General features: G+C 42.9%; 1 protein-coding gene across 1 annotated transcript in view; it reads left to right on the top strand.

The window, feature by feature from the left end:
- The first annotated feature begins 2,156 nt into the window (after window positions 1-2,156).
- The window catches only part of Neb (nebulin), a 188,264-nt gene continuing 164,093 nt past the window's right edge, over window positions 2,157-26,327 (top strand). The window contains exons 1-12 of the mRNA XM_032903283.1: window positions 2,157-2,192; window positions 5,675-5,716; window positions 7,312-7,512; window positions 9,185-9,292; window positions 9,749-9,853; window positions 10,799-10,903; window positions 11,525-11,629; window positions 16,122-16,226; window positions 21,203-21,307; window positions 21,904-22,011; window positions 24,691-24,807; window positions 26,220-26,324. Coding sequence (XP_032759174.1) covers window positions 2,157-2,192; window positions 5,675-5,716; window positions 7,312-7,512; window positions 9,185-9,292; window positions 9,749-9,853; window positions 10,799-10,903; window positions 11,525-11,629; window positions 16,122-16,226; window positions 21,203-21,307; window positions 21,904-22,011; window positions 24,691-24,807; window positions 26,220-26,324 — 1,242 coding nt within the window. The remainder of the gene's footprint in view (window positions 2,193-5,674; window positions 5,717-7,311; window positions 7,513-9,184; window positions 9,293-9,748; window positions 9,854-10,798; window positions 10,904-11,524; window positions 11,630-16,121; window positions 16,227-21,202; window positions 21,308-21,903; window positions 22,012-24,690; window positions 24,808-26,219; window positions 26,325-26,327) is intronic.

Genomic DNA, 26,327 nt, shown 5'->3' with positions numbered 1-26,327 from the left:
CTTGATCTCCTTCCCAAGTGTTAGGACGGAAGGCTTGACCTACCATACCCAGTTGTTACATGGTTCTGGGCAAAGTAAGTGTCTTACACTGTGAGTTTTCCAGTAGAGCATCATTTTCTCCTCCTGTAGTCATCTCCTGATTTCCAGCTGATCTGTATTTGCCATTCATAAATAGAGCCTTCAGGGCCAGCATTCATGATTTGCTTCTAGGAGGTGGGAGTCAATTAAAAATATCAGCAACTCAGTTACCATGGAGAAGTGAGGCCTTGTGTCCCTAGCAGCTGGGCATCTGGGGGAAAGAAGTTGGACCGAGCAGGCCATACCCTTGCCTCAGAACCAGGAAGTCAATGCGTCAATATGCTCTGATTACACCTGTGGCTATGTCACCCAATGTTACAACCAAATATTGTCACCTATAATTACATCACATTAAAAAATTTGCTTCTGACAGCCAGATGATTTCTGGATTGTGTTCCTCAGTTTCTCACACAACCGCATCGGTCTCGCATAGGCCTGTCCCTCTGAAGTTATCATTCCTAAGGAATCCTGTGGACCTCTGTGAAGATCAGAAAGGGTCAGGCCAGCAACAGAAGAACCCAAGTTTCCAAATCTTGCTTAGTTCCTTCAAATCATTCTGCACAAGTTGGGTACTAAGCGAGGTTGGAGAAAATGATCGATTAAGCCTGAACTTGACTCTCAAGGGTTGGCAGTTAGGTAAAATTTCATCGGATTTGAATAGTTCTAAGCTAGCAATTTGTTACCCTTTATCCTTTAGTGGAATTGATGAACAGGTGGTTTGCAGAAGATCACCCAGTATATTTAGCTTCTGAAATTTGAGCAACTCGAGATCTGATTGGCTGTTCCTGCCACATGATAAGTTGGGAGCGCCCGTACTCCGGTGGCTTTTGCCTGGGCGTCTCAGGAGGGGAGAGCGGGGAGAGGATTTGCTGCTGGCCAGGGTTATTCACATAGCTCGAAGGTAAGGACCTTTTTGTCTTTTTCTGGAGTGGTCTCCTGAGAAAATGTTCCATGACTCCCCTTGAATTATTTTCCAAAGTTTTGAGTATCTAACTGGGGAAACAGTGGAGAGAAGTGGCTAGGAAGGCCTTAGTAGTCATCTCTGACACAGCGTGTAGGAGTTCCTGCCCTCTCCAGCTATTGCTTGACCTCGTTGGCTGCCTAACCCCAATTTTCTTCTTCATTTTTGTCCTAACTATATTCCTATGAAGAAAGCTCTATGGTCAGTGTTCCTATATTTATCCCACGGTACAGAACTTCCTCTGCTCTCAGAAGGACCAGCAGTTTCGCTAGCTTAACAAAACCAGCCACTCAGGGTATTGGTTTACAGTCAAGCATCTCTGGGAGAGGTACAGCTGCTCTCAGACATCACATAACTTGTATGGGGTGGCCATTCTCTGGCGTCAGGCCGAAGGGCCTTCAGCCTTTCCCCAGTTCCCGAATTAGAAATCTAGGCCAAAGATTGACAAGCTTATGCACACTTCAAGCAATGCTTCAATGTTTTTTTCTTTCTTATTTTTCAGACCTGAACAAGAGCTACAGAAAGGAAAAAAATCCGTGGAAGCCAATGGTTTTCCGGAAGAAAATAACCCCGTTGCCTTGAGGTTTCTACTTACTTACTTCAAAATTTATGGACGGATTTATTCTACATGATTTAATATTAGATATACTTCATATAGCATTCTAGACCAAGGCAGAAAACTAAGTTAGTCTGCCTAGTATTGGGGGTTTATGAGGCAAAATTCCAAGTACTGAAAGTCACACTCAATTTTCTTCCGCTAAACATTTTGCTTGAAAATATTTTTTGTCTAAATGTTTGGTCATTTAAATTCCATCTCTTGAGTCCAAACTGCCTTATCCTTTTTTTAAAATTTGAATTGAGTAAATCCTGGGTGGGTAACAGTGCTCAGGGCATACTGAAGGTATTAGGAGAGAAAACTGAAGCTTTGATTTAACCCATTACATTATTATTACTACTATTTATTGATAATATATTAATTAATAATGTGTTAGTAATATATTACTAGTGTAGAGTGGGTTGGTTTTGCATTTCTTTATGGTGTTGTGAGAAAATGCTAATATACTTTCATTTGTATGGCGTGTGGAAAGTTTGTAGGTACCACTACTACTCTGGAAAAATGGCGGATGAGGAAGAGTATGAGGAGGTGATAGAGGTAAGAAGAAAGCCCCTCTGGCAGCCAAGCACTCTGTGTAGCGACAGCTGGAGCCAGGGGGTAAATCAGTCATTCAAGAAAACACATCATCTATTATAACGTCCCAAAGACTCACCACTGAAGTACAAAGACGATCAGTTTCACCGTAACTATGAGACCTAGAAGTGAAAGGGAATATCTAGTTCCCAGCTTTACTTCTTCTTAAATGCTCAAACACCACCCCCTCAAAAAAAACCTATCTGGGCGCAGATAGGTTTTACTTTATCATTTAAAAGAATTGCTTTCCCACCGCCAGCCCCTCAGTGATCAAAGGGCCCTAGTCGTGCTTCCCAGCATCAAGAGAGAGGAATCTGTTACAACTAGCTGAATTGTATGGGGGAGGTGTTACACACAGGAGGAGCCATCTACGAGCTGCTTGTGTGTGTGTGTGTGTGTGTGTGTGTGTGTATCCATACGATTTCACAGATACACATGGGAACCCATGAAGGTCACAGAGACAGCTGGAGTCACTTCCGCACCAACTCTGTCATACTTAAGTAAACAAGACTAGCTTTTGAATCTTGACTGGGAACTAACTACAGCAGCTCTCTTGAAAGTGTACCCCAAAATCATTGGTGGCCACCTGTGAGGTTTGCAGAATTAATGTGTATGTCATGTTAGTATATCACATGGTTGTAACTCAGTGTTCCTTCTCCTTAGCAGCTCTTACCTTTAACTTTATCTTTTAGAACAGAAACCCAAAGCTGGTGGCTAATCCATGTGAAATTGCTATGAAACTGAAAGTGCCTAGAAAGTTCCAATTAACAATGATCTAAACAGATGAAAATCTATAATTTTTTTTAAATGATTGAAATTAACTAGGAGAGCTGTCCCAAACAAAACTCTGACAAAGGTGCAAAATTTATATTTGCTAATTCATCTTTATTTAGGCAAAGGAAAAATTTCGATTTTTAATAAATAAAATTACTTATTGCTGAAGTGTATAAAGACCACATTGTGTCTGACAGAGGCAGTATATATCTCTCTGACTCAAGTCGATGATGTCATGTCAGCTTCTCATGCATTTCAGCAATTACCATTGCTAATGAATGTATTAATGTAAGTTCTGAGAAGTCAGAACTATTGAATAAACACACCGTAAGTTAGTAAGTTAGGTTATAATTATGATTAATTTCTTTCCTGTTATGATAATCAAAGGAACACTTTCAAGCCTCCAGTCAGACTACCCCTTAGCCTTTGAAGTGTTCGTGTAATCCTGGATGTTTTGTTAGCCTTGACTGAGCCAACTAGTCACGGCAGTGGAAGGGGCTATTTTAGGCTTTCCATCTCCGCCATCTTGTTCCCATTACTGCTTGTGGTCTGATAGCACATACTAACTAATAGATTGCCTGTTGGGGAGTGTCGAACTCCAGTCTCTTTGGTCTCAGAAAAGATCACAAGAATGGGGTGGCGGCAGATTCAAGGGAATTGGTTCAAAAACAGCAACCAGTCTCAAATTCATAGCTCTTGGGGATCTTGGATACCTGCAATAAAATTTTGCTGGCACTGTCTGTATGGACTAAAAGGTAGAAAGAGAAAGGATCAATAATGTATGGTCTAATTAGCAGAATAACTCTAAAAACATGAACTGTGGCATTCAAGTCAATGCCAAGCACTTGGGCGAGGTGACTTTTTTTTTAATGATCTTACTTCCAAGACTCATTTCCCCATTGTGAGACCCCAGGAAAGGTGAAACCACATTGCTCACAAAAGCTGCTTTTACTGGGATATTAAGAAAATCTAAAATCAATGGGAATCATTCATTGTAATTTACCATTTCTTTGCAGGCTACTCAGGCTGACGAGGAGAATAGTTCTGTTTGCCCTCAGTGCTAAACAGTATTTCTTAAAGCGTCTAAATGGCCTTTGTCCTGTGCTGAAGTCTCAGGGCTAAAGAGCTCTCCTCTGTCCTGAGAGCTCATGACAACTATTACTATATATAAAGATGTATACACACAAAAATTAAATTCTCAATGGAAAATAAGTACAAGCAAAAGAAACATTAAGTAGGCTTTATATAGTTATAACCACAGTGAGTATGGCAGCTGGCCTAGGGCAAGGAGAGCTTACTGAACCAAGGGCAGGAGGAAGTAGGGCACTGAGGAGAATTTTGCTTCAGTGTACCCCTGTCCCCCAATGCTTTCATGTCAGAAATAAAATAAATTCGACATGCTTTAAAAGAATATTTTTTTGGCCGAGAAAATGGGCGAAGTGCTTCCTTTTCACCCCTCTGTTGAGTGGGTTGACTCACAAGAGCTGTGCCTTCCGTTCGCCCAGTGGTGCTAGATGAGGCTGGGGCAGGAGTCTACTCTCCTTAGACACCAGAGACAAAATGTCAGCCAGTTCCCCTCTGTACCTATTTATTGCTCGTGATGTCAGAGGACAAAACTAGAGTGGATTTGAGATCCAGGCTGCAGGCCCAGGGGCAAACTGCAGCCTCACTTCCCTAAATGCCCTGCGGTGCCTTTTCCTTCTCTTTCTTCCAGTGACCTGCACCAACTAAGCCTCAGTGACCTCCCCCTCTCCCACAGATGTTCTACCCAGGTTAAGCTCGTGAGATCACCTAGTGCTCAGCAGAGGGAGGTAGATGAGTGCCGAGTGGGATGTAGGCAGCCTTCCCTCCAGAAGAAAGCATAGCGATCCGGGGGGATGGGAATAACAGGACATTAGTAAACATTTGCTCACAGTGGGTCTGTGTTTTGTTTTATAATCAGTAGCTGTGAGTCCTGCCGTAGTTCCCTTTGCACAGACAGCACCCTGAGTCCTGTCCCAAGCAGATTCTCTGAGATATTGTGCTGGTTAATTTCTGTCCACAAAATAGTTTTTGTCCACCTGGGAAGAGGCAAACCTCCACTGAGGAATCGCGACTATCAGATTGGTCAGTACGCAAGTCTGGGGACAGATCACTGGGGACAGAGCCGTTCCTGGGCAGGTGGTCCTGACTTGTAAAGGAAACAGTCTGGGGCCTCAGAGAGAGCAAACCAGTAAGCAGCGTTGCTCCATGGTCCCTGCCTCTGCTCCCGCCTGAGTTCCTGCCCTGACTGCTCTGGATGGGGGACTGTCACAGGAAGTGTAAGCCAAACAAATCCTTTCTGTCCTAAGTTGCTTTTAGTCATGGTGTTTTCTCACGGCAACAGGAAGCAAACCGGGACAGTAATTCTAAGGGGCGAATGTTTCTTGCCCTGGGAAAATAGTTTCCAGTGGCTAAGAGGCCTCTCAGACCTCTCATCTTGCTGGACAGTTTTCAACTTTTTGTTAGATCGGACGTTTCCCAAGTGGAAATGGGTCCCAGAATATGAACTGGCCACCATCTCCTTCCTCCCTGCAGATATTCCACATCCACTCAGCCAAGGGAAGCCACCTCATGGGTTCAGTGGAGGGAGGGGAGGGCTGAGTGCTGGATACTCTACTTGTCTCATAGACACTCCTGTGCTCTCTTTACAGTACTACACCGAGGAGACGGTGTACGAGGAGGTGCCAGGAGAGGTAAGACAGCCCACACTTGCATGAACTGGTTCTCATTAGAGAAGAGCCTCTTTCCGCCCAAAGACTTCTAGAGCCAGAAAGATGAGGAAAGGGAGTCTCTTTAGGGAATGCACTTTCCTGCCCGTGCTCAGAAGTTGATATTAAAAGACCATACTCCACATTTGATGGGCTAAGTGACATGTTTTTATGATCTGCTTATCCCAGATGGCAAGGAAGGGTTCCCTGCTGCTCGTGTAGCATGGATTTTTGTGTATGGATAGGTTTGAAAGAAAGCCATGTCAGTGGCTGCCTTCTGTCCCAGACTGCCATTGGAGGGATGGCTAGGACATGTGGCTGGCACAGTTTATAGCAGTTTCATTACATAAAGTTGTAACGTGTAGGGTAAAGTCTCTGCCGCCAGGTGTGGTGCTCCTGAGAATTCCAAGAAAAGGCTCTCAACAATTCCAAGTTGGAAATCCCCCAGCCTCATACTTTGCTTTCTTCGTGGAGTTGTTTCTCATTGAGCATGACACTTACTAATCAAAGCAGCACACTGTGAGGCTCGCCTAAAGAGCCCGTGACTGGATCAAAAGTAGCCTGGGTGGTTTGATTGGTTTCTCACACCGAGTCATGCTTTAGTAATAATAGGCAGAGGGGAGCCAATTAACAGTGGGGCTTGTCAGATCTACAGTCGCCTCAGCAGATTTCTCTTCCTTGTGCTGATGCTAGAATTTGGCTTTGGACCGGACCGAATTTGCCTTGAAGGACATGATCTTACACAGTTCATTGAAGCCTCTGCTGTTTACCCTCTTCCCCTGCATACCTTACTTCTAGCCTTGAACTGCATTTAAATTTGAATCTTAGCTTTTCCACCACAGCCTGCTGTAAGACACAATGGTTTCTGAGCTATTGCATAATAGCTAAGCCCGCTGACAGGATACTTGCCCATTATGTCGCCACCATTGTTCTGGACCCCAGTGTAAATGGCGATGTAGTTCAGATTAATGAGCTAAGTCAAGAGACTGATACAATACTGATGTGATTCGTTTTTTAAAGTTTTTGTTTTTCCCTATGATATACAGAACGGCTAAATGCCTATAGGAATTGCAACTGGTCCTTCTTACTCACTTAAAAGTTAATGTCAAGAATTTAAGCTTTATTTTTTAACAGCCTTTCATTTCCAGGTCTCCTTTGCTTTTGCTTGATCTAAACCACTTGAAAAGATTCTTCTTGTTCTGTTTTATTTTAATGGTGTTGGAGGTGGAGCATAGGATCTTGTACAGCTAAGCAAGGGCTCTACCATTGAGCTTCAGCCTCAGCCCTCACTTAAGAAGACATGATTGAGACTATTTCTGATTTTTTTTATAGTCCCTTAATGTATTTGGTGATATCTCTGAAAATACAGGTCACAGATGATGTCACAGTCAATATCCAGTCTGATGAGAGTTACGTGTCCTCATATGGATGTATGAATATAATATGCATCTTCCTGCCTTGGCTGGTTTTGTGCATGGAAAAGGAACACGAGGGATGTCGGAGTGACTGAAACTAGAACATTCTACGCCAAGGTCACTGTGTTAGTTTTTAACCTCATACCCACATGTTTCATTTTTCAGACAATTACAGAAATCTATGAAACCACAACGACAAGGACATCTGACTATGGCCAATCAGAAACCTCCACACCAGCGCTGGCACAGCCACAACCAGCAAAACCGGTGGAGCGGAAGAAGGTCATCCGAAAGAAGGTGGACACGTCCAAGTTCATGACCCCCTACATAGAGCACAGTCAGAAAATGCAGGGTCTTTTCAGCCCAGTAAGTCTTAAAGCGCTACCTCCTATGCCGTTTGTATGATTGAGACGTTTTGTAGAACTGTGTCTTTGATGTGTGACTCTGGATTTTTGAGTGGCCCATCAATGCCCTTGCAACATCAGGACGAACCCCTATTGTTACCACGAGAAAACACAGGAGTGCAATTATAAAACATGTGTTGCATAGCTAATCCAGAGCAATGACAACACAAACATGAATACTTAGTTATTAGAAGTCTGTTCACAGAAGCTGAGTTGCACAGTTAAACTGAGTGCAAGAGCCTTGTAGGTTAGCCAATGGCACGAATGATTACAAAATGGTGACAAGAAGAAGAACCCGTCCGTGACACAGAAAACCAAGATCAGACTGAACTCATTTGGAAGTGAGGCGCAGAGCACTTAAGGGTAGCCCGGAACCATGAGTTTTCTGCACAGCTACACCAGTGGGTTCTTCTACAAGATTTAAAACTACTAGTGCTCAGGGCATTCTTGTTTAACTGGTCTGAGGATTATGAAATGGTACAAAAGGAGTCTTCAAAGCTGCCCTGTGTCCTCACAAGCAGCTCTGACTGAGGATGACCGAGCAGTCAATGCTCTCTGCTTCGTACAGTCCCGTGACCATCCTGTCACGTACAGTGCCTGCCAGAGGAGCCACACCTATTTCAGTAGATCTGATTTGTTGATATCCATGGCATGCTGAGGTCTCTCTAGCTTGAGCCTACGTGTTCTGGATGCTTAAAGAGATGAGCTGTAGTTCAGAGGGACATTGAATTATGTGGGATCAAAACCAATGCCTGAAGCTTCCATGTGTGATTGGCCTCTAAAGATTCTATTGTGGTTGTATCAACTCCTGAGGATTATGAAGTAAATTTTCTAATTTGGATCCTTGAATTATCTAACATGAAAGATTCTAGACAAGACTTTCTTGCCTCCTTCTCATTGCAGCGTTCAATAAGGACAAAATTATCTCATTAATTTATTGCCATATAGTCTTATTAATTTGGGCATTAGGAACCTGGAATTTCTGGTATTCTGAGTGGAGTGCTGGCAACCCCCCACAGATTGCCAGTGGTTGGTGTCTAAATCAGCAGTGTAATTTAAATTGTTGACTACTCAAGAATATTCTTTGAGGGCCTTGATCATTGTAAATGATGCATGTTATTACTAAAGCAAGGCTCCACTGCATAGCTAGCAGAAATAATAACTTTGCATATCGTTATAAAATAGCCCATAATTCAGGTTTCCCATTAATTCAGCTGGCACTGTAGCTTTGTAACCACTGCAGTTCAGCTGCAGCTTCTAAAGTGAGTATTTTTGCATTGTATTAGCAATTAAATCTTTTCAGGCCTAACTTGTTTTCTAGACTAATTGATATTCAGGCTTTTGTATATGTATGCAACCGAAAAGAGAAAATCAAGAGAATTATTTTAGGGCATATCCAAGACAATTGTCTATAACAACTCTCCAGGATCCTCTCCTGTTTAGGAGGAACAATTACCGAATCTATTTTAGCTTTTGCTGAGAGAATGTGGGACAGGACGAAAGCTGTTGCGACTGATAATTGTTATTCCTTAAAGGATTTAAAGAAAAAAAAATCAGATGAGGATGTGTGTGTTGCCTGAACTTTCTGCTGCTGTCTGGTCATGTTCCAGGCTAATATCTAATATTCTTTTCAGAATAAATACAAAGAGAACTATGAGAAAGCAAAGGGACAGCCATACGCCATCACAAGTGATACTCCAGAACTTCGCAGAATCAAGAAAGTCCAGGATCAACTCAGTGAGGTGGGCTTCATTCCTCATTCCTCGATTAAAGGAGGGAGCACTGTGTGAATACGCCTGGCTCTGGGATCCTGGGGCTCTAAGTGTAGGGGGAACAAGGAGACGAATCACTCTGAGCTAGTCCAGACATCTACATACGGCATTAGTGGTGGGTGCATCATGTTTGCTGCGAGTGAATCCAGAGAGACTTTGAAAACCTTGGCTTGGCAATCAAAGATGAGACTGTCTTCCAATTACGTCTTGAGTGGCGGCGGTCTTCCACATGGAGTACAGAGAGAAGCCTCAGGCTGGAATTTCAGCCAGCAGAGCAGACAAGTAGTAGTTGCGGGTTCTCTGTGGCTCTTCCTAGCTCAGATTCAGGATCTAGGCTTTGGGTTGCAGACATAGTTTCTGACTCCTAAGAGCCTTAGATATGTGTCCGTGCTCGTCATGAACTTCAGGCGCGTGTCGTTTCTGCAGGTTAAGTATCGAATGGATGGAGACGTTGCTAAAACTATCTGTCATGTGGACGAAAAAGCTAAAGATATTGAACATGCTAAGAAAGTGTCGCAGCAAGTCAGCAAGGTAAGGTCACGTGGATGGGTAGCCCTGGGATAGTCAACAGCGTGCACAGCATCCATCTCGGTGTGCGTTAAGAGCCACAGTCCTCCTCACAGTTAGTGTGAACTGGATGTTTACACGCAACAGCAGGCTCCACAGAGGACTGAAGTGGCCTGTAGATTGCTGGGGGGCGGGGTAGATTGAAGATCTCTTGACTTGCCTGAAGAGGCATTTGCTACTCTAATGGGGGTGGGGTAGGGTGCTGCAAAAAATAAAATACAGTCCTGATATCTATCTATCTATCTATCTATCTATCTATCTATCTATCTATCTATCTATCTATCTATCTATCTATCTATCATCTATCTATTCATTCATTCATTGCAAGATGAAAGCCAAGGTTTTATTGTTTAAACTTTGAAATAGATTTGTAAGTTACCAGATGTTGGCATTGAAATTTTCTTTTTTTCTTTATTCTTTTTAAGTATGTTTTCATTCATTCATTAATTCATTAATTTAAAAAAATTATTCTCTCATACATTACATCCATTACATCCTGACTACAGTTTCCCCTCCCTCACTCTTCCCAGCCCCCACCCCAGATCTGCTCCTCCATTTTCCTTCAAAAAAGAAGCAGGTTATCTTATTTATTTTTAAAGGGGTTTAGAAAGCAAACTTTTTATGAGAAATTTCCAAATTCAAATGTGGGTAGCTAGTTATAAGAGCTTTAGAATATCATGTACGTCAAAAGAAAACTGAGTTAATTAGCTGATCGCAGTCTTTGAAAGAAATTGGAAATCGGAATCATTAGGTGGTGGTGGTGTTTAGTAAAAGCTTACTAATGCTGAGAGGGAATACGAGGGTGTTGCCATGGTCAACACTTTCCTGCTAACCCACCAGCTACTTTTGTGTGAGGCCAACATCACTGTTCTGTCTGTCAAGCCATAGTCCATCTGTTTTTCTCTCTAGGTTTTATACAAGCAGAACTGGGAAGACACCAAGGATAAGTACCTGCTTCCCCCTGATGCCCCTGAACTTGTCCAAGCCATCAAGAACACAGCCATGTTCAGTAAGGTGAGGAAGGCTAGCTCTTTCTAACGTCCCATCGCACACTTGGAGCCATAGCTGCTGAACTTTCCACGACTTGCAACGCAGTTTCTCAGTGTTTTTGCAAGTAGCCTCAGGACTTGTGTGGGGCTGTGACTTGACAAGGAGGACCCTCAGATCCTCTCGAGGAGCATGCTTGGGCAGAGTGGCTGAAAGTCCTTGAAGAACCTGAAACTGTGGGTGGGAGCACAACATGGAGGGAATTAAGACACACTGCGGAACCGATTAGGAAATTGACCAAGCAGTGTCGTTTTTTAAAAATTGTCAGTTGTTCTTTGGATATCCCTGGCTCTCACTCTAATTAGAAGTTTGTTTTATGATAGAAACTGGGGGAAAGACTTCCCTGTCCCTCAGGCAGGAGGCAGGCAAAGTCAGAGACAACGTCTAAAAATAAGATTTTTCAGAAGTAGGGCAAGCTACTAACTAAAATAAGTAATGTGGACTGGATGGAAAGGGGAAGTTGTCTGTGACTTTCCCTGACCTTGGCTCTCACCTTGCCCTAGGTGCCTCATGTCAGTGGTGGAGTTCAAATGATGTGTTTCGTGTATGGCTTGTTTTCTCAATGCTTCTTGCCTTTCTCTGATCTAGAAACTGTACACTGAAGACTGGGAAGCAGACAAAGGGTTGTTTTATCCCTATAATGACAGTCCGGAGCTGAGGAGGGTCGCCCAGGCCCAGAAAGCACTTAGTGATGTAAGTGGAGGACACTGGGTACCATCTGACTGTGGGGTGGGGAAAGCCTGGGCCATGTCTTTAGGTCCTTAAGAACGATCCAAAGTCATTATTACAGAGGACTACAACTAGAGTCAAAATTTAGTATGTGTCCTTATCTCAGCTATAATTTATACTTTATATTAGACATAATTTTGCCAATCCCTTTTTCCTTGATGTGAGGAACCCGAGCTCACATCAGCAGTGGCAGAATCTAGACTTAAGCCTCAAGGCAAACGTTCTTCCCACCAAACCATGTATCATTTTCCCCCCTTAGCTCAAAGTTGTTTTGTGGTGATGGAGGAGTGGCATTTTTAAAAAGAGCCGTTGGAATCACACCCCTCCCTTTGTGAGTTTACTAAGGGAACACAGTCACTTCGTAGCAATTATCTCTGCCCCACCATCCACCGTCCCCTGAATGAGATATTTCTCTCTTCTGCATGGGGACTCTTGAGACCTGCTTACACAGTGTATCCCACTGAGAGGGTCCAGAAATGCCTTGTGTAGGGACAGTTTTCAGAGTTAGTAAAAAAACAGCAGGCCACTTGTCAGGATTTTTATGTCTTAAGTCTTGAAAGTAGTATATTAGAGAAACTTCAAAAGGCCTTAAAAATTTTCAGCACTGGAACCAACCACAGCAAAGAGTCCCATGCCCTTGTTTTGAGGGTTTTTTTTTCCTTCCTTCTTGGATTTACTGGAAACCTTCTAGATTTCCAAAAGATCCAGTCTTTGGCAGAGAGCTGCATTATGAAATGGCCTGTTCCCTGGTATTCAGTTGTCGTCTAGAAGAACTCAATGTAGAATTATCAAAGCAGTTCAGACTTACATGAGATTTACTTCCAGTAGATGCCAGGGCCCCAGATGAGTCAACATCACCATTTCATGATGTCTTTAACTTTGAGGTCCAATGTTTGCTGCCTTTCTTTGCTACCACCTGCAAATTCTAATGGATTTGTTTTAATCCAACTTTTGATTAAAATTCAACTCATACAAATTGGTACTTCCATAGAGCAGGTTAGGAAAGAAATCAGAAGGGGACTTTGATTTCACCTAACACACATCAATTCCTGCTTTTCTTTTAAGATAAACATTTTGGTTTTGTATCTCACAAATTCACAATTTCATGATGAGGACACATTCTGGCTGATGAATAACTTACAATGATATCTGTGGTTTTTTTTTATTTCAAATGAATGAATATATTGGATAGCAAAAAAAAGTGAAGGAACAAATAGTAAATAGCAGGTAGGCAGCAGAACATCAACTTTGGTGCTTACAACATCCAGCAGGAATGACTGGAGAAACTTTCTGGAACATTTATGCCTGACTGAGATTTACAGGGAGAGTGTTAAATGGATGAGCTTCTGGCTTTCTGTCCCCACTGCAGGCACTTCCTATCATGGCATAAACAATAGCAACAGTGGTTGGAAATGGATGACCTTCTGCCTATAGAAGGAACCTATTGGATGTTCTGTTTTCTTGTCATGGTGTCAGGGGCCAGCCTGTCCCTGGACAAGGAATCTCAGAGGACATGAGATAAATGCTCTTAAGCCCATGACAAGCCTTGTTCATAGTACAGGTCCTGATCACGTCCTAAATAACTATTTATTGAAATTTTATTATACATGAATTTATAGTAGGATATGAAAGTTCAGCCTTTTCCTTTAAAATATCACACTGGCAGGATAAAAGTAGTGTAGGTCAAAGAAAAATAAAAAGACCAGAAATGTCTGATTATGGCTTTGAGAAAGGACACACATGAGAAATGGTAGAAATATGGGTGATGATGAAGAAATACAGTTCAGGTGCAGCAACCTCCTGACCAAAGAGAAAGGGTGACATGAGTCTGGGGTGTTAGAGAACAATGAGAGTGGGTGCCTCATCTGTAGGGTTCCTATTACATTGCTAGAGCAGGACCTTAGGGATCACACTGATGCACAGATTTGGACAACAAATCATCCTGAGGTGCGAATGAGGGCCACAGAGCAAGGTAGAGTCCGAAGAGACCCTTGGCAGTCAGAGCAAGGGAAAACTCGAACTTGGGAGTATTCACGGAACTCTTAATTTGGCACCATAGAAGGAGCAAAGCGAAAGGAATCCTAAGATAATACATATTACGTGTTAATGACAGTGGATGTTGGAGACAGAGAACGGAGCCATAGGAAAGTTTATTATCACATAACGCGTGTGCTTAAACATACGTATTGTGGAGAAAGAACCAGGTGTGAAATGACAGGGAAGTGTTTGGATCGAGGCTTTTTATAGTTAAAGTAGATGCTGAGGCCATGAACATCCGGATAAAAACTTAATGTTTAAACCTCGTCAGAATAAATGTGATAGCTGAAGACAAGAAATGTATGAGGGCGACAGTCGAGGACAGAGTCCTGGAGGACACTCAACTGCAGGACACCTAGAAAGGAACCAGCACAAGAGGGGACAGGGAGGCCGAAGGGGAGTCAGGAAATGCTCTATCATGTAGGCACAGGGAGAGCTGTCCAAGAAGACACTCTCTGCACGCCTCCCTCTTCCCATAAAACAATGACTAAGAAATGGCCCCATACCACTTAGAGGCATGCTTCTGAGATGTCACAAAAATGAACACAAGAACTTAAAATAATGAACTAAAAATCTCCACTCTGACTCTGTGGTTGGGAGACAGCTTTTATTTTTACTGCTGACCAAGTATGCACCAAGTATCACATTACTAGGATGGCTATTAATACCATCGTTAGCAACCTGAGCTGTTACAGTCACTAGCTCAGAGACCAGGGCGAGCCGTTGTCTACAGAACAGATTCCTGTGCGCGCACGTAGCCTTCAAGCCAGGGGCCTTATATTAGTCACTCTTGTTCTCTCTCTACCTTATTTCTGCACCTCCTTAAATACTATTTTTCCATGCTTTCCTGTTACCTAAATAGAGACAAAACAGTTTGCTAAGATTAAGAATGTCTTTAAACTGATCTGGAGCCCAGAATTCTAAGCAGACAGAACTATGAGCATTGTTTGTGAAACAAAAATGGAGACTGGGTGATCTGATTTCTCGGGAACTTTTTGACGGGTTGTCACACTTGATAAACATTTCTCCTGTTTGAATGCTACTTTCTCCCTAAGGACATAGCAGTCATGGAAAAGTCCACTCTCCTTTTACCTAAAATAAAGTTTTTATGTACTTTAGGTTAAGCAAGGGAATATATACATATTATCCATTTTTTTAAATAAAAAGTCTTTATATCCCAGTTAATTTGATGGTAGTCATGAGAGCTGATGTTATAAGTACTAAGTAGATATTATTAAGAGACATTTAGACCTGGTTAAGTATAAGATGATTGTGGTCTTGGAATGAGCCAGTTTATTTTTTAAGATAAATAAGAATGCTGTCATGTTGAAGGAAAGGAACGGTGTGATAGAAGAGTTGGGAAAATGTCATTCAAGTCTGGACTTCTGCTGGAGTCGGTCACCGACCACGCCCACAAGTTAGAAGATTCAGGAAGGCAGGGAGGAAAGGAGAGAAGAGATGAAGGGAATCTGTGATTCTTGCATACCAGACTTTTTTTTTAAGACAATAGAAGCTTTTATAGGCTGCAAAGAAGGAGGTAACAAGGAGGGAGAGAGAGCATCGGGGACAGCTGATGGAGCTCTGTACAATAGTCAAGCAAGGAGATGCCCGAAAGCTCTGGAGGCCCAGGAGGACTGCTTCTTAGAGCCAGAGCAGAAGGTTAGAGATAAACTGTGAGTGTAGAACCCCTCCTTTCTCTACAAGAGAGACCATTGGAGTAGCATCGAGTTGACTGAGGACTTATGGAAGTGCTGGAGTTGAGTCCTGCTTCTGAGAGTCTGGGTGTTCAAGTTTCACTGAAGACAAAGTGGCAGTTGGGCATCATAAAGTCATAGAGTGCTAGACACAGAGCCCCAAGCAAGCCCCAGGTCACAGAATAGAAAATTGGGTAGACAACCTATAGAGTTCACTTTGGGTGCTCTGGCTTGAAGACTTACTCCCATACACCTCATACATACGCCCTTCTTAACCCCCCTTATCATGTTAGCACCATCCCATCGGTAAGTGTGTGTGAGTCTCCTCTTTACCACTCAGCATCCTGTGTAAAAGAACAGAATGATATGTAATTAGGTTGTCCAGGAGTGGGCATGGCTAAGTAGGTATGAGGAAAAGGCAAGATTGAGAGTTGAAGACGTTAGCGAAGGGAAACCTGGCCATTGCCAGGGATGCTGTGAAGACGGCTGCAAAGAAACAGGTGGAGGGGCCGAGCATTCTTGGGAAGGAAGAAGACTCAGAGAAACTGAAGTGAGTGGGAGTTCTGAGAGGCAGTTGTGTAAACCAAGGGACAGCCATGGCTAGACAGTACACAACAGCCAAAGCTCGAGAGAAAACATTGGCGGTGTGAAAAGGGCTGCCTTATGAAAACAAGGGCTCTTTTTCAAATGCACGTGAACATTCCTGCCTTTTATTTTTTTGTCAGATTGCCTACAAAAAAGGACTCACTGAGCAGCAGACTCAGTTCACATCCCTGCCTGATCCCCCTGATCTGGAATTTGCCAAGAAAGTAACCAACCAAGTGAGCAAGGTAAGTGCAGAGAGGTGGACGGGCCCTGTCTCTCTTAAAACCCTGCTGACGGTGGTGAACTTCAAGAAGAGACACAAACACTAAGGGTATTGTTGCGTATGCCCTGCCCCCACAAAAAACCCTTACACCAAAAGCAGCCCATGTGCTAATCGCATAAATGACTTCAGTGGTTGGTGAACTTGATGACTCAGTGATTTTTTTAAATGTCACAGTCATCCCTTGATAAGGTAGCTTATTGCCTTATTGCCACTTGACATTTTCTGAGAAAGATACCCCGGTCAGTGACTAACTATTACGCCCTCTGTGGTGGCTGTGGTTTAACTTGGGGGATGGGGAGACACCCCGGAAGTCTCATACCCCCCAACCCCCCGCATCCTCAGTCAGATATGGACAGACTGTGTGAGTGAACTCTCAGACAAGGCTCAGCGGCCAATGGTGGGGCCAGTACTTGAGAGCTTTGAAGACCTAGCAGGCTGCTTCTTTTGCCTATATTTAGCCAAATAAAGTAACTCGGAAAGGTGCAGCTGTGGCAAGGAATGCAGAGACAAATGTTCGGCTGGTCCATAGGCCGAGCTAGTCCTGTTGTAACAAGGTCCTGTCAGTCCACTTTCTGAGACCTGGCTATGTTCATGTACCTTTCTTTTCCTCTGAAAGTTGAGACTCAGTTTCCTCTTCTGCTTCAGTTTTGACTGAACTTCAAGGTTCTTATTTTTCTGTTGTTTTTTGCTAGAGGTAGGCTCTTGAATAGAGAAGGGAAAAAAAAAAGGTAGAAATGATGTCATCTCCCCCGAAGTGTTTTTAGCTTCTCGTTTTGATGAGTATTGAATGTAAAACCCAAGGGCTGTGTAAGTATAGTAAAATTAATGAGGACACTGGCAACCTTTCCCCCAGGGCTGAGGAGAGATTAACTGGAGAACTTTGCATATTGGAATGGCTTCTAGGTGTGTCCATAACAGAGGAAAAGATAGAACAGAAAGGTTGTTTGGGAGACGTTGTCTTCCATGTGGTCATTTAAAAACAATCCATTTTTAATTTGTATGTAAGGACTATCTCAGTTCAAGTAGAATTCTTTTTTTTTTTTAATCTAATTTGAGCATGCAGTACAGACATTTGAAAGTGACTTTTAAAGGTCGCTTTCAAACTTTCCCAGTGTCGCTCTCCACAACAATTTAGGCCTGCCAATGAAATTCGCGATGTGCTTTTCAATATAGCGGCCTTTAGACAAAGCTGACAACAGAGCTCTTAAAACATGACTAGAAAAAAACTCCCGAAATTATTAGGGAATTTGGACTCCTACAATAAAGTCATATGCAGAGTGTATTAAACAGCAGGCTTTGGCTTCTCAAAGTCTCAGAAAACTGCAAGTCAGAAAGAAGTGCCATCTCATTAGGAGCTAAGAATTTGATGTATGAATTGGAAGAGGGCACATATGTGTATCTGTTTCCCTAACACTGAGAGTCTTTCACATGGGAAGCATATACTGGATCTTAAATGCTTACCATGAAGTAAAGACAAATGTAAAATAGCCCAGTTTTACACAGATTGTGTGCTAGAATGGTAGTGTTTGGATCCACTGGGTTAAGTAAGATATATTAAAGTTATTTTCCAACCTGTCCCTTTGCATCTTAAGAGGTAGGGCTTCTGGAATAACTTCGTGTTAGGTCTGTTTGGACTGCACACTGCTTGCAGAGGGTGACACCGTATTAGGTACTTGGAAGGAGTTGCCCACCCAAGTTTGACCTTGTAGAGTAATCTGAGCTGAGTGTCTGTAAACGAAGGTCGCTGGGTTTGGCCACAGAGACAAAAGTTATCCAAGTCTTACCCAGATTCCAAGTTCTTAGTGTCTATTGTGCATCAAAAATACAAGTCCATATAGCGAGAAATATTGTGCATGGTAGCCATTGCATCCAGCAACCAGGCACCCAACCACAGAGGCCCAGGCTGCCACGGTGACTTCTTTGTGAGGCTCTCCCCTCGGGTTGTTTGGGTCCCCGTCTCAGCATCACCATCGCATCTTCTCTTCCAAAATAGATTTAAAATGTCTCCTTCATTGTCTCCCTTTCAGATATTTAAACTCTTGACACGTCCTTGCCAAAGCTTGTCTTCCATATCTGTCGTGTGTCTTCCAGCTTCCTGCTCAGCTGGTAATGACTACACCTCAGCAGTCATTGCAGGGACATTGTTAGATAGCATGGAACCCTGATCTTCTGAAATATTTTATTTCATTAATCTAGCTAGACTCCTATGGATCTCACCATAGAGCATTTATTGAGTCTTGAAAGCAACTCTGCACCAACTATGGTCAATAAAGAAACCCAGTGAGGATGCCCCACTTGCTCTGAAAGATAACTTCCCTGTGAATGGAAGTGACTGGTGGCTCAGTGTTAAGCTACTTAGAAGAGATGTGATTAATCCTTTCGTTTTCTTTCCATTTGGTAACCATATAAAAACTACTGGTGCCTATCTGGAAAGTCGAAAATGAAGCCATGAGTTTAAGCAAGATGCCAGGGAACCTAGTTTGTAACCCAATGCCCTTAGCTGACTGGTGGTGAGGAGGGCCTATGGTTTGAGGAAGCAACCACTGTGCCTACTGGCATGTGGTCACCTCCCCCTACAAAGTCGATATCCAGAGCTTGGAACTGACGCGGTACACTTTCCTCTATTACATAAAAGTTTCAGGGAAAGTTCAATCCGATCTGTCTTCTACACTGTCATCGATCAACTTCAGGTCCAACAGAGTGGGAGGGCAGGTAAGGGGAAAGTTTCAGGGTTAGACAGAAAGTTAGATGTTGGGCTTCCGATATGGGAGAGACTTCCCACATGGACACTGCTTGTCTTTTCCTCTACTCTTCTATCAAAGGCTTCCCTTTGATTTCCTAGCAAGCTACAGCCACCCCTTCTCCCATGCAACGGGACCCCTTACGGACATAGGAGGACTTGGGCATAGAGTGATTAGTTCTCAGCCAGACCCACTGTAGGACGAAATAGCAAGCTTCGATCCTGGAAGGTACAAAGAGAGGAAGGACCTTGGATGAGATGCCTCTGCTCTTTATCCTGTTTAACTACCTCCTTAAAAGCCACTTGCCTTTCACTGTTGTGAGAATTACACTCCTACTCAGTTCTGCTCAGCAAAGATACACACCCAGCACCTGTTTCTCTGTAATAGCCTAAGGGCTGGCCAGTAATAGTATCTGCAGCCTTTCACCTTGGTGTTCCAAAGACCTCTGTAAATCAGCTTTTTGATGCATCAAGCCAGATGCAATTGCCTGAAGTCCTGAGCTTCCTGGAATTCCCCCCTCCAGCACCACCCCCAAAGCTTTATTTTTTGTTTTTTATATAAACAGATATCTGCCACCATGCTCAAATCAAACTTCGGAAGCTTTAGTGTTTATGGGTACTTTATTCATCTATCAGATTCTTAAGAAACCTGATTCCCGAAAGATTAGAAGTACTGCTACAGACAGCCTCGGCAAATCCCCAAATCAATTCATTCGCTTTCATTTTGTGTTGGGGATTTACTTCAGCAGAGGAGGCGTCTTAGTTAGGGTTTCTGTTGCTGTGATGGGACACCGTGAGCATGGCACCTCTCAATAAGAAACACGTTTAATTGGGTCTGCTCACAGCTTCAGAAATTTAGTCCATTATCATCATGGTGGGGTGCATGGTGGGTAGCACGCAGGTAGACATGGTCCTGGAGAGGTAGCTGAGAGTTCCACATCTGGATTGGCAGGCAGTAGGGAGAGACAGACCCTGGGCCTGGCTTGAACATCTGAAACCTCAAAGCCCACCACCAGTCATGTCACACTTCCTCCAACTAGGCCACGCCTACCCCAACCAAGCCACGCCTACCCCAACCAAGCCACGCCTCCTAATAGCGCCATTCCCTTTGAGCTTTATTGGGACTGTTTTCATTCAAACCACCATAGGAGGGCAGCTGAATTAGTTATCGGTCTAATTTAAATTGTGTTCTGTTTTTGTCTGTTGAGGTCAGGTCTTTCCATGTACCACAGGATGGCTTGATCTCAAGATCCCCTTGTATCTGCCTCCCTGTAATACAAGGCAGATTCGAGTCTTAGCCAAATTCAGTTTCTCTTTCTGTCTGTTTGCCTCTCTCTTGTACATTTTACAATTTCTCCATTTTCCTTATGTTGATAGCTGTCATCTTTATAATTATTGCACCATATATTTGTTTAGTGCCATAGACATACAGAGCATCTTTAGCTTATGATCTTGCTTCATCTTTCTAGCAATGTTCTGTGTAAAACATTGGGATTGAGAAAGTCGAAGTGTTGAAACATTAAGGCAAAACTTTAATAATGAGAGTGTCCAGTTGTGGACACTAAAAATCCAGAGATCTAAAACGGACAGCTATAAAAGCTGCCTACTGATAATTAGCATATTGACTGGTGCGAAAACAGGAAACAGGGCATTTGGGGGAAAGCTGTACTTCCTTTTACACTGGTTCTGTGCATCAGAGCTTGAGTTAATGGCATAACAGTGAAGGACTTTCTATTTCCGTGAAGAGTGGTGGAGGTATACGTGCATTCCAGCCACCCGACAGTCAGTGGTGATGTCTTTGGCATAGCTATATGAGCCAAGGAGGAGAATCACTCTAACCCTGTTCTAGCTTTGCCTCATGGTCCCAGATCTGGGGTTGTGTATGTTAATTCTGTTCTGAGAACACAGAGGCCAAGATAATTCACAACAATGTATCTTGGATCAGTAGTAAGGTAACTTCTACACAGCACATTTTGAGCTAGAGTGTAAGTCCCCAAGGTTATCAAGGAGAGACAGTCTTCTTGTCTCTCTCTTTGTTCCCCTTATGTCAACTTTCTGGCTGAGTCAATAGTCTAGAGTGCAAGATAACTTGGAGATATTTATTGAAGATCTAATATGTAAACCATCAAGATATTTAATATATTTAATAATCTCTTGGATTTCATTGTTGTTTAATTTCTTTTCTTTTACTCCTCCAGCAAAAATATAAAGAAGACTACGAGAAGAAAGTCAAAGGAAAATGGAGTGAGACACCATGCTTTGAAATTGCAACAGCAAGAATGAATGCAGACAATCTCAGCACAGTAAGCCAGGAGCCAGGGCCAGATGTCCCGGGAGGGTAGCCCTTTCTCTAACAATTTCCAGCTGCTTGAAACATCTCAAGGAATTCTAGAATCCTAGATAATATCTTGGCCAAATCACATAGTTTCTACCTTAATTTTCATAGGAACAACCTGGCAAGACCCTCTCACTAATTGCAATGTACAGTTAGCATGGGTCAAAGAGGTTCTTTGTAGTTTATTCTTTCCCCACTGAATAAAACTGTACATTTATAACATTGATCGCTTCTTGACCTTTTGGCTAACATCAAGCGTAGTATAACATTGATTGATTTAGCTTCAGTGGAAAACAGAAATCTAATTTTTTCATTCATCTGCTCTGGCTCTCCAGACCTCTTTCTTAGTGGGCCTTTCCAATTGTTCTCTCAGCCTGTTCTAATTGTCCAGACCTCTGTTAAGCTGGGAACCATTTTGGCAATGCCCCTGCATTCTCTGATCAAAACCTGGCTGGCCTAAACGAAGGGGGAGGGGACATGCAGACTTGAGGGGTTCTGCCCAGTACACACTGGGGTAGAAGTCTGTCTCCACAGCTATTCTGAAGTTTCTTTACTGTCTTACAGAGGAAGTATCAGGAGGACTTTGAGAACATGAAAGACCAGATCTACTTCATGCAGACTGAAACACCTGAGTATAAAATGAATAAACAGGCTGGGGTTGCCGCTAGCAAGGTATGACATCTTCCCATTGCTCTTCGTGTTTTTAATGGGGTGGACTCAGAACTCTTGCCTGAGTAGATACTAAAAATGGTGGTGGGGTAGACTCTTACGGAAAATACCAAAGGTGAGACTAGCAGAATGCCTAAAACAGAAAAACTGTGCTGCAATTACAATAGGATCCTTAGCAGCAACTAATAGCCACTTTCATTCATTTCATGGAGTGGAGGGCCTTTTGCTGGCCAACAACATGAAGGGAATTATCTTAGCTAGCGGTACATCCACCAGAAAAAAGATATCTGGCAACTTTATATGAAGCCATGTGCTTCACACTCAACACTGTCACTGCTCTTGTGTTCTTACAAGTGGGTGATCACAAATAAGACCAGAAGCCCACTTTGATAAAGTGATTCTTCCTTGACATTTTAAAGTGGTATGAGTTTTATAAAAAGCATAAATGTCAAGGCCAAATAAACTTGTTTGACCAATGCCTGTCCTGGAGACCTGGTTTTGTCAGAGGAGAGAAAGAAGGAAGAGTCCATCACTTAGAAAGTGTAAGGCAATTGTGTTTTGGGTCAAGATACCAGCAGGACAAGGGGTGAGAAATATTTAGGAAATGGAGCACACTTGATTTGTTGAAGGGTTGATCAGAGAAAGCTTTCAGACTGTCTTAGTTAGGGTTTTACTGCTGTGAACAGACACCATGACCAAGGCTAGTCTTATAAGGACAACATGGAGCTGGCTTATAGGTTCAGAGTTTCAGTCTATAATCATCAAGTTGGGAACATGGCAGTATCCAGGCAGGCATGGTGCAGGAGGAGCTGAGAGTTCTACATCTTCATCTGAAGGCTGTTAGTAGAAGACTTGCTTCCAGGCAGCTGGGACTAGGGTATTAAATCCCACACTCACAGTGCCACGCCTACTTCAACAAGGACACACCTACTCCAGCAGGGCCACACTTTCTAATAGTGCCACTCTCTTGGCTGAGCATTTACAAACCATAACACAGACTAAGAAGCTAGTCTTAGTCTAGCCCTGCACAGGGTTTCCCTTGATGGATACAGGGAAGAATATAGAAGAAGGTGATTTAAAGGGATTGAAACAGGAGTTTATCTTCAAACATGTTCCACTTCAGATGCCTTTTAGATTTGCATGTGAAAATATCAACTTGTTTGGTTGATTGTATGTGTCTGGAGTTTCAAAGTACGCTTACAGGAATTTTATATAAAATTAGGGTATGCTAGTATGTGGATAGTTAAGCCATGAGTCTGCACAACACAAAGGATGTAGAGTGGATAGAAGCACAGAACCCTGATGTACTTCCATGTGAAAATACCAGCCAAGTGAGAGAGGAGCACAACTGAAAGGTAGCAGGGTTGTTCCATCAAGTGCAAACGGGGGAACGGCGCTGTCACCTGCACCAAGTGTTCCTACCTGGGTTTGCTTATGCATCCTCATCGGCAGCCAACAGAACAGTTTGATTGTGTTTGCTTGGGTGATAGCTGAAAGAAAAGGCGGTAAGGAAAAGATTTCAGGTAGAATACAAAATTCCATGCTGCTATGCGGCTGGGAAAACCCAGTAGAGAGGTAACAGTGAATCGACGCTGCGAGACAGCTGCTTGATGCCCTTGAAGGAGGGGAGATCTGGTTTGCTAAAGAAGGGATGGCTTTGTCATAAGCCATGTAATGGAGGTAGGTAGGATTGTAGGATTTATGAATGTCCCTTCTGCTCAATCTTTTTTGCAAGGGGGGTTATAATTCCATGAGGTAGAAAGGCTATGTTGGTCTCCCATGCTCATAGAGTAGCCTCTGTGGTAGTCTGGCTAAGCAATAGGGTTGGCACATCCAGGTCTCAGTTGTGGATCACCTGCTATTGTCTGCTAGGCCAATTGGTTTTTTTAGTAAGGTTTTAAAAGGTAGTGAATTACTTAGGTTATACAACCCAATACATATACTACCCAAATAAAAGTCTCTGACTAGAGATCATGGTCAGAATCGGGACCAGTTTGCCGTTCTGCTCACTCTAGACATGGTCTTGGTTACAGGTTTTTCATTTCCCCAAGGCCCCAACTCCCTACTTCTGCCTTGGTTGGAATTGAAAGTACAAGGTGGGAAGGGAAAGGAAAAGGTGAAGTTGCCACCATTCATCCTCCCTGCCTCCTTCTTGTCCTGCCTGGGTATTAAATACATGCCTGCTCAATAGACAACTACAGGAAGGGCATAAACGCGAAGTTAATGATGCTCCTAGCTCCCTGTCTTTAAGATGTACAGGCAGCTCGATCAGCAGCTGGGAGTTGAAGCCCGGCTGAGGGTTCTGCAGGAGCAGACATCTGGGACACAATGTGCTGTCACTATTTGTGTTTCTTCCTTTGCCCCAATATTTATGTGTCTCTCTCCCTTCGAGGACAGAGACCATATGCTGTTCTCTGCTGTGACTTTCCCAGAGCCAAGCACAGAATCAACTCCCTCTGATATTTTTGAATGAATAAATGAACGAAAAGAAAAAGTTTCCTGGAAATTCATGCACTCTCCGTACTGCTGCTATGAGTTTCTGTGGGTTTTATGGTTATAAAATGTCAAGTTGCCATTTTTCTAAAGGCAAATTGATTGTGGAGCCTTGTCATAATTGATATAATGGAGTCGAGGACAAAAATAACCCGTGGAGTTACTTTATTATTTTATTTCATCCTACAGGTAAAATACAAAGAAGACTATGAAAAGAATAAAGGGAAAGCAGACTACAATGTACTTCCTGCTTCAGAGAACCCACTGCTTAGGCAGCTGAAGACGGCAGGAAACGCCCTCAGTGATGTAAGTCAACTAACTCTCTTCACAAATGGTTTTAAAACCTTAGCTTCGAGCGGGATGGAGTCCTTCTCCCTGTGTGGTACCTGCATGCCTGTGTAGCTTTGCTAATGTTCAAGGTTATAGAGGCAGAGTCATAGCAGAGCTGACTAGAAGGCATGGTGTCTCTGAACATAACATGCCTCGGTGTCTGCAGCCAGTGGACTGGGTTCAAAGGTCAGGGAGATCATTGTCTGAGAAGACTATATAAAGGTCAAAGGTGAATTTACCAATTTTGACCAACTCTCTCTCTCTCTCTCTCTCTCTCTCTCTCTCTCTCTCTCTCTCTCTCTCTCTCTCTCTCACACACACACACACACACACACACAGACACACACACACAAAATACACATATAGACATACATACACAAGCTAGATATGTGATCAGTTGAGTTTTTTTTTACCAACAGATTATACAAAGCTTTTTCCAAGTTTCAAAGATTTTACACAGATTAGTTACCGTCTCCCTGCCCTTGAACTAAGCCATGGTAGGGAGTGTGTGCATGTGACTGGGAGTAGGAAAACAAGGAATAGGGTGCTAATCCCATCTTTCAAAATCGCTCAGCTATGACCTCTACATGAAATGCTTCTGCCTTCCAAATGGAGTGCATGTTTGTAAAACCAACCATCTCAGACTCAAATCTACTTTTGTTGCTAGAAACAGGAACATAAATGTATGACAAAGGAATAGGATTATTGAAACTTTGAAAATCCAACATGAAAACCTGGTGACAGCAGCTTTCTCAGTCATGTAACTGAGACCAATAATTGACTGTTATTTTAAGGCTAAATAAATGATAGCAGTCAAGGGAAGTTAGTGATGATGCATGCTTCAAATTCTTTATGAGGGTCTCTCTCTTTTTAAGGCTAGCTATGTCCTTTTTCAAATTACCTTTTCATGGATGTTTACATGAAAAATAACAAGGCTATGGACTGGTATTATCATGGCTTCTGTGTACACAAGTCACAGCTGGTGAGGGGTAGGGGGAGAGAGAGAGAGAGAGAGAGAGAGAGAGAGAGAGAGACAGACAGACAGACAGATAGACAGAAAGAGAGACAGAGAGAGGCAGAGAGACAGAGAGACAGAAACAGAGACAGAGAGAAAGAGAGAATGGCTTAGAAACACAGCCCTGCCACCAAGGCTCACCTAGAGGTAGTATTTGTTGGTTTCTTAAGTTTTTGAAAATGTAAAAAATCTGGTTTTACAATCATTGCTAATAATACCACATCACCCTGTGTTTGATTGTCAGGTTCTTAGGTAGTTGACAGGTAGTTTCTTTTCTTCTTCTTTTGTTTGGTGTTGGAAAATGAGTCTTATAATCAGCGTGGGAGTGACAGGATCTATTTTAACTGCTCCCCTCCTCCCTCTGCTTTGGCAGAAACTATACAAGGAAAACTATGAAAAGACAAAAGCGAAGAGCATCAATTACTGTGAGACGCCCAAGTTTCAGCTCGACTCTGTGCTACAGAACTTCAGTAGTGACGTA

This window comes from Rattus rattus, chromosome 5 (genome assembly GCF_011064425.1).
Source record: "Rattus rattus isolate New Zealand chromosome 5, Rrattus_CSIRO_v1, whole genome shotgun sequence".
NCBI classification, from domain to species: domain Eukaryota; kingdom Metazoa; phylum Chordata; class Mammalia; order Rodentia; family Muridae; genus Rattus; species Rattus rattus.
Note: the sequence above shows the minus strand (reverse complement) of the source record. Positions and strands in the feature narration are given on the sequence as shown.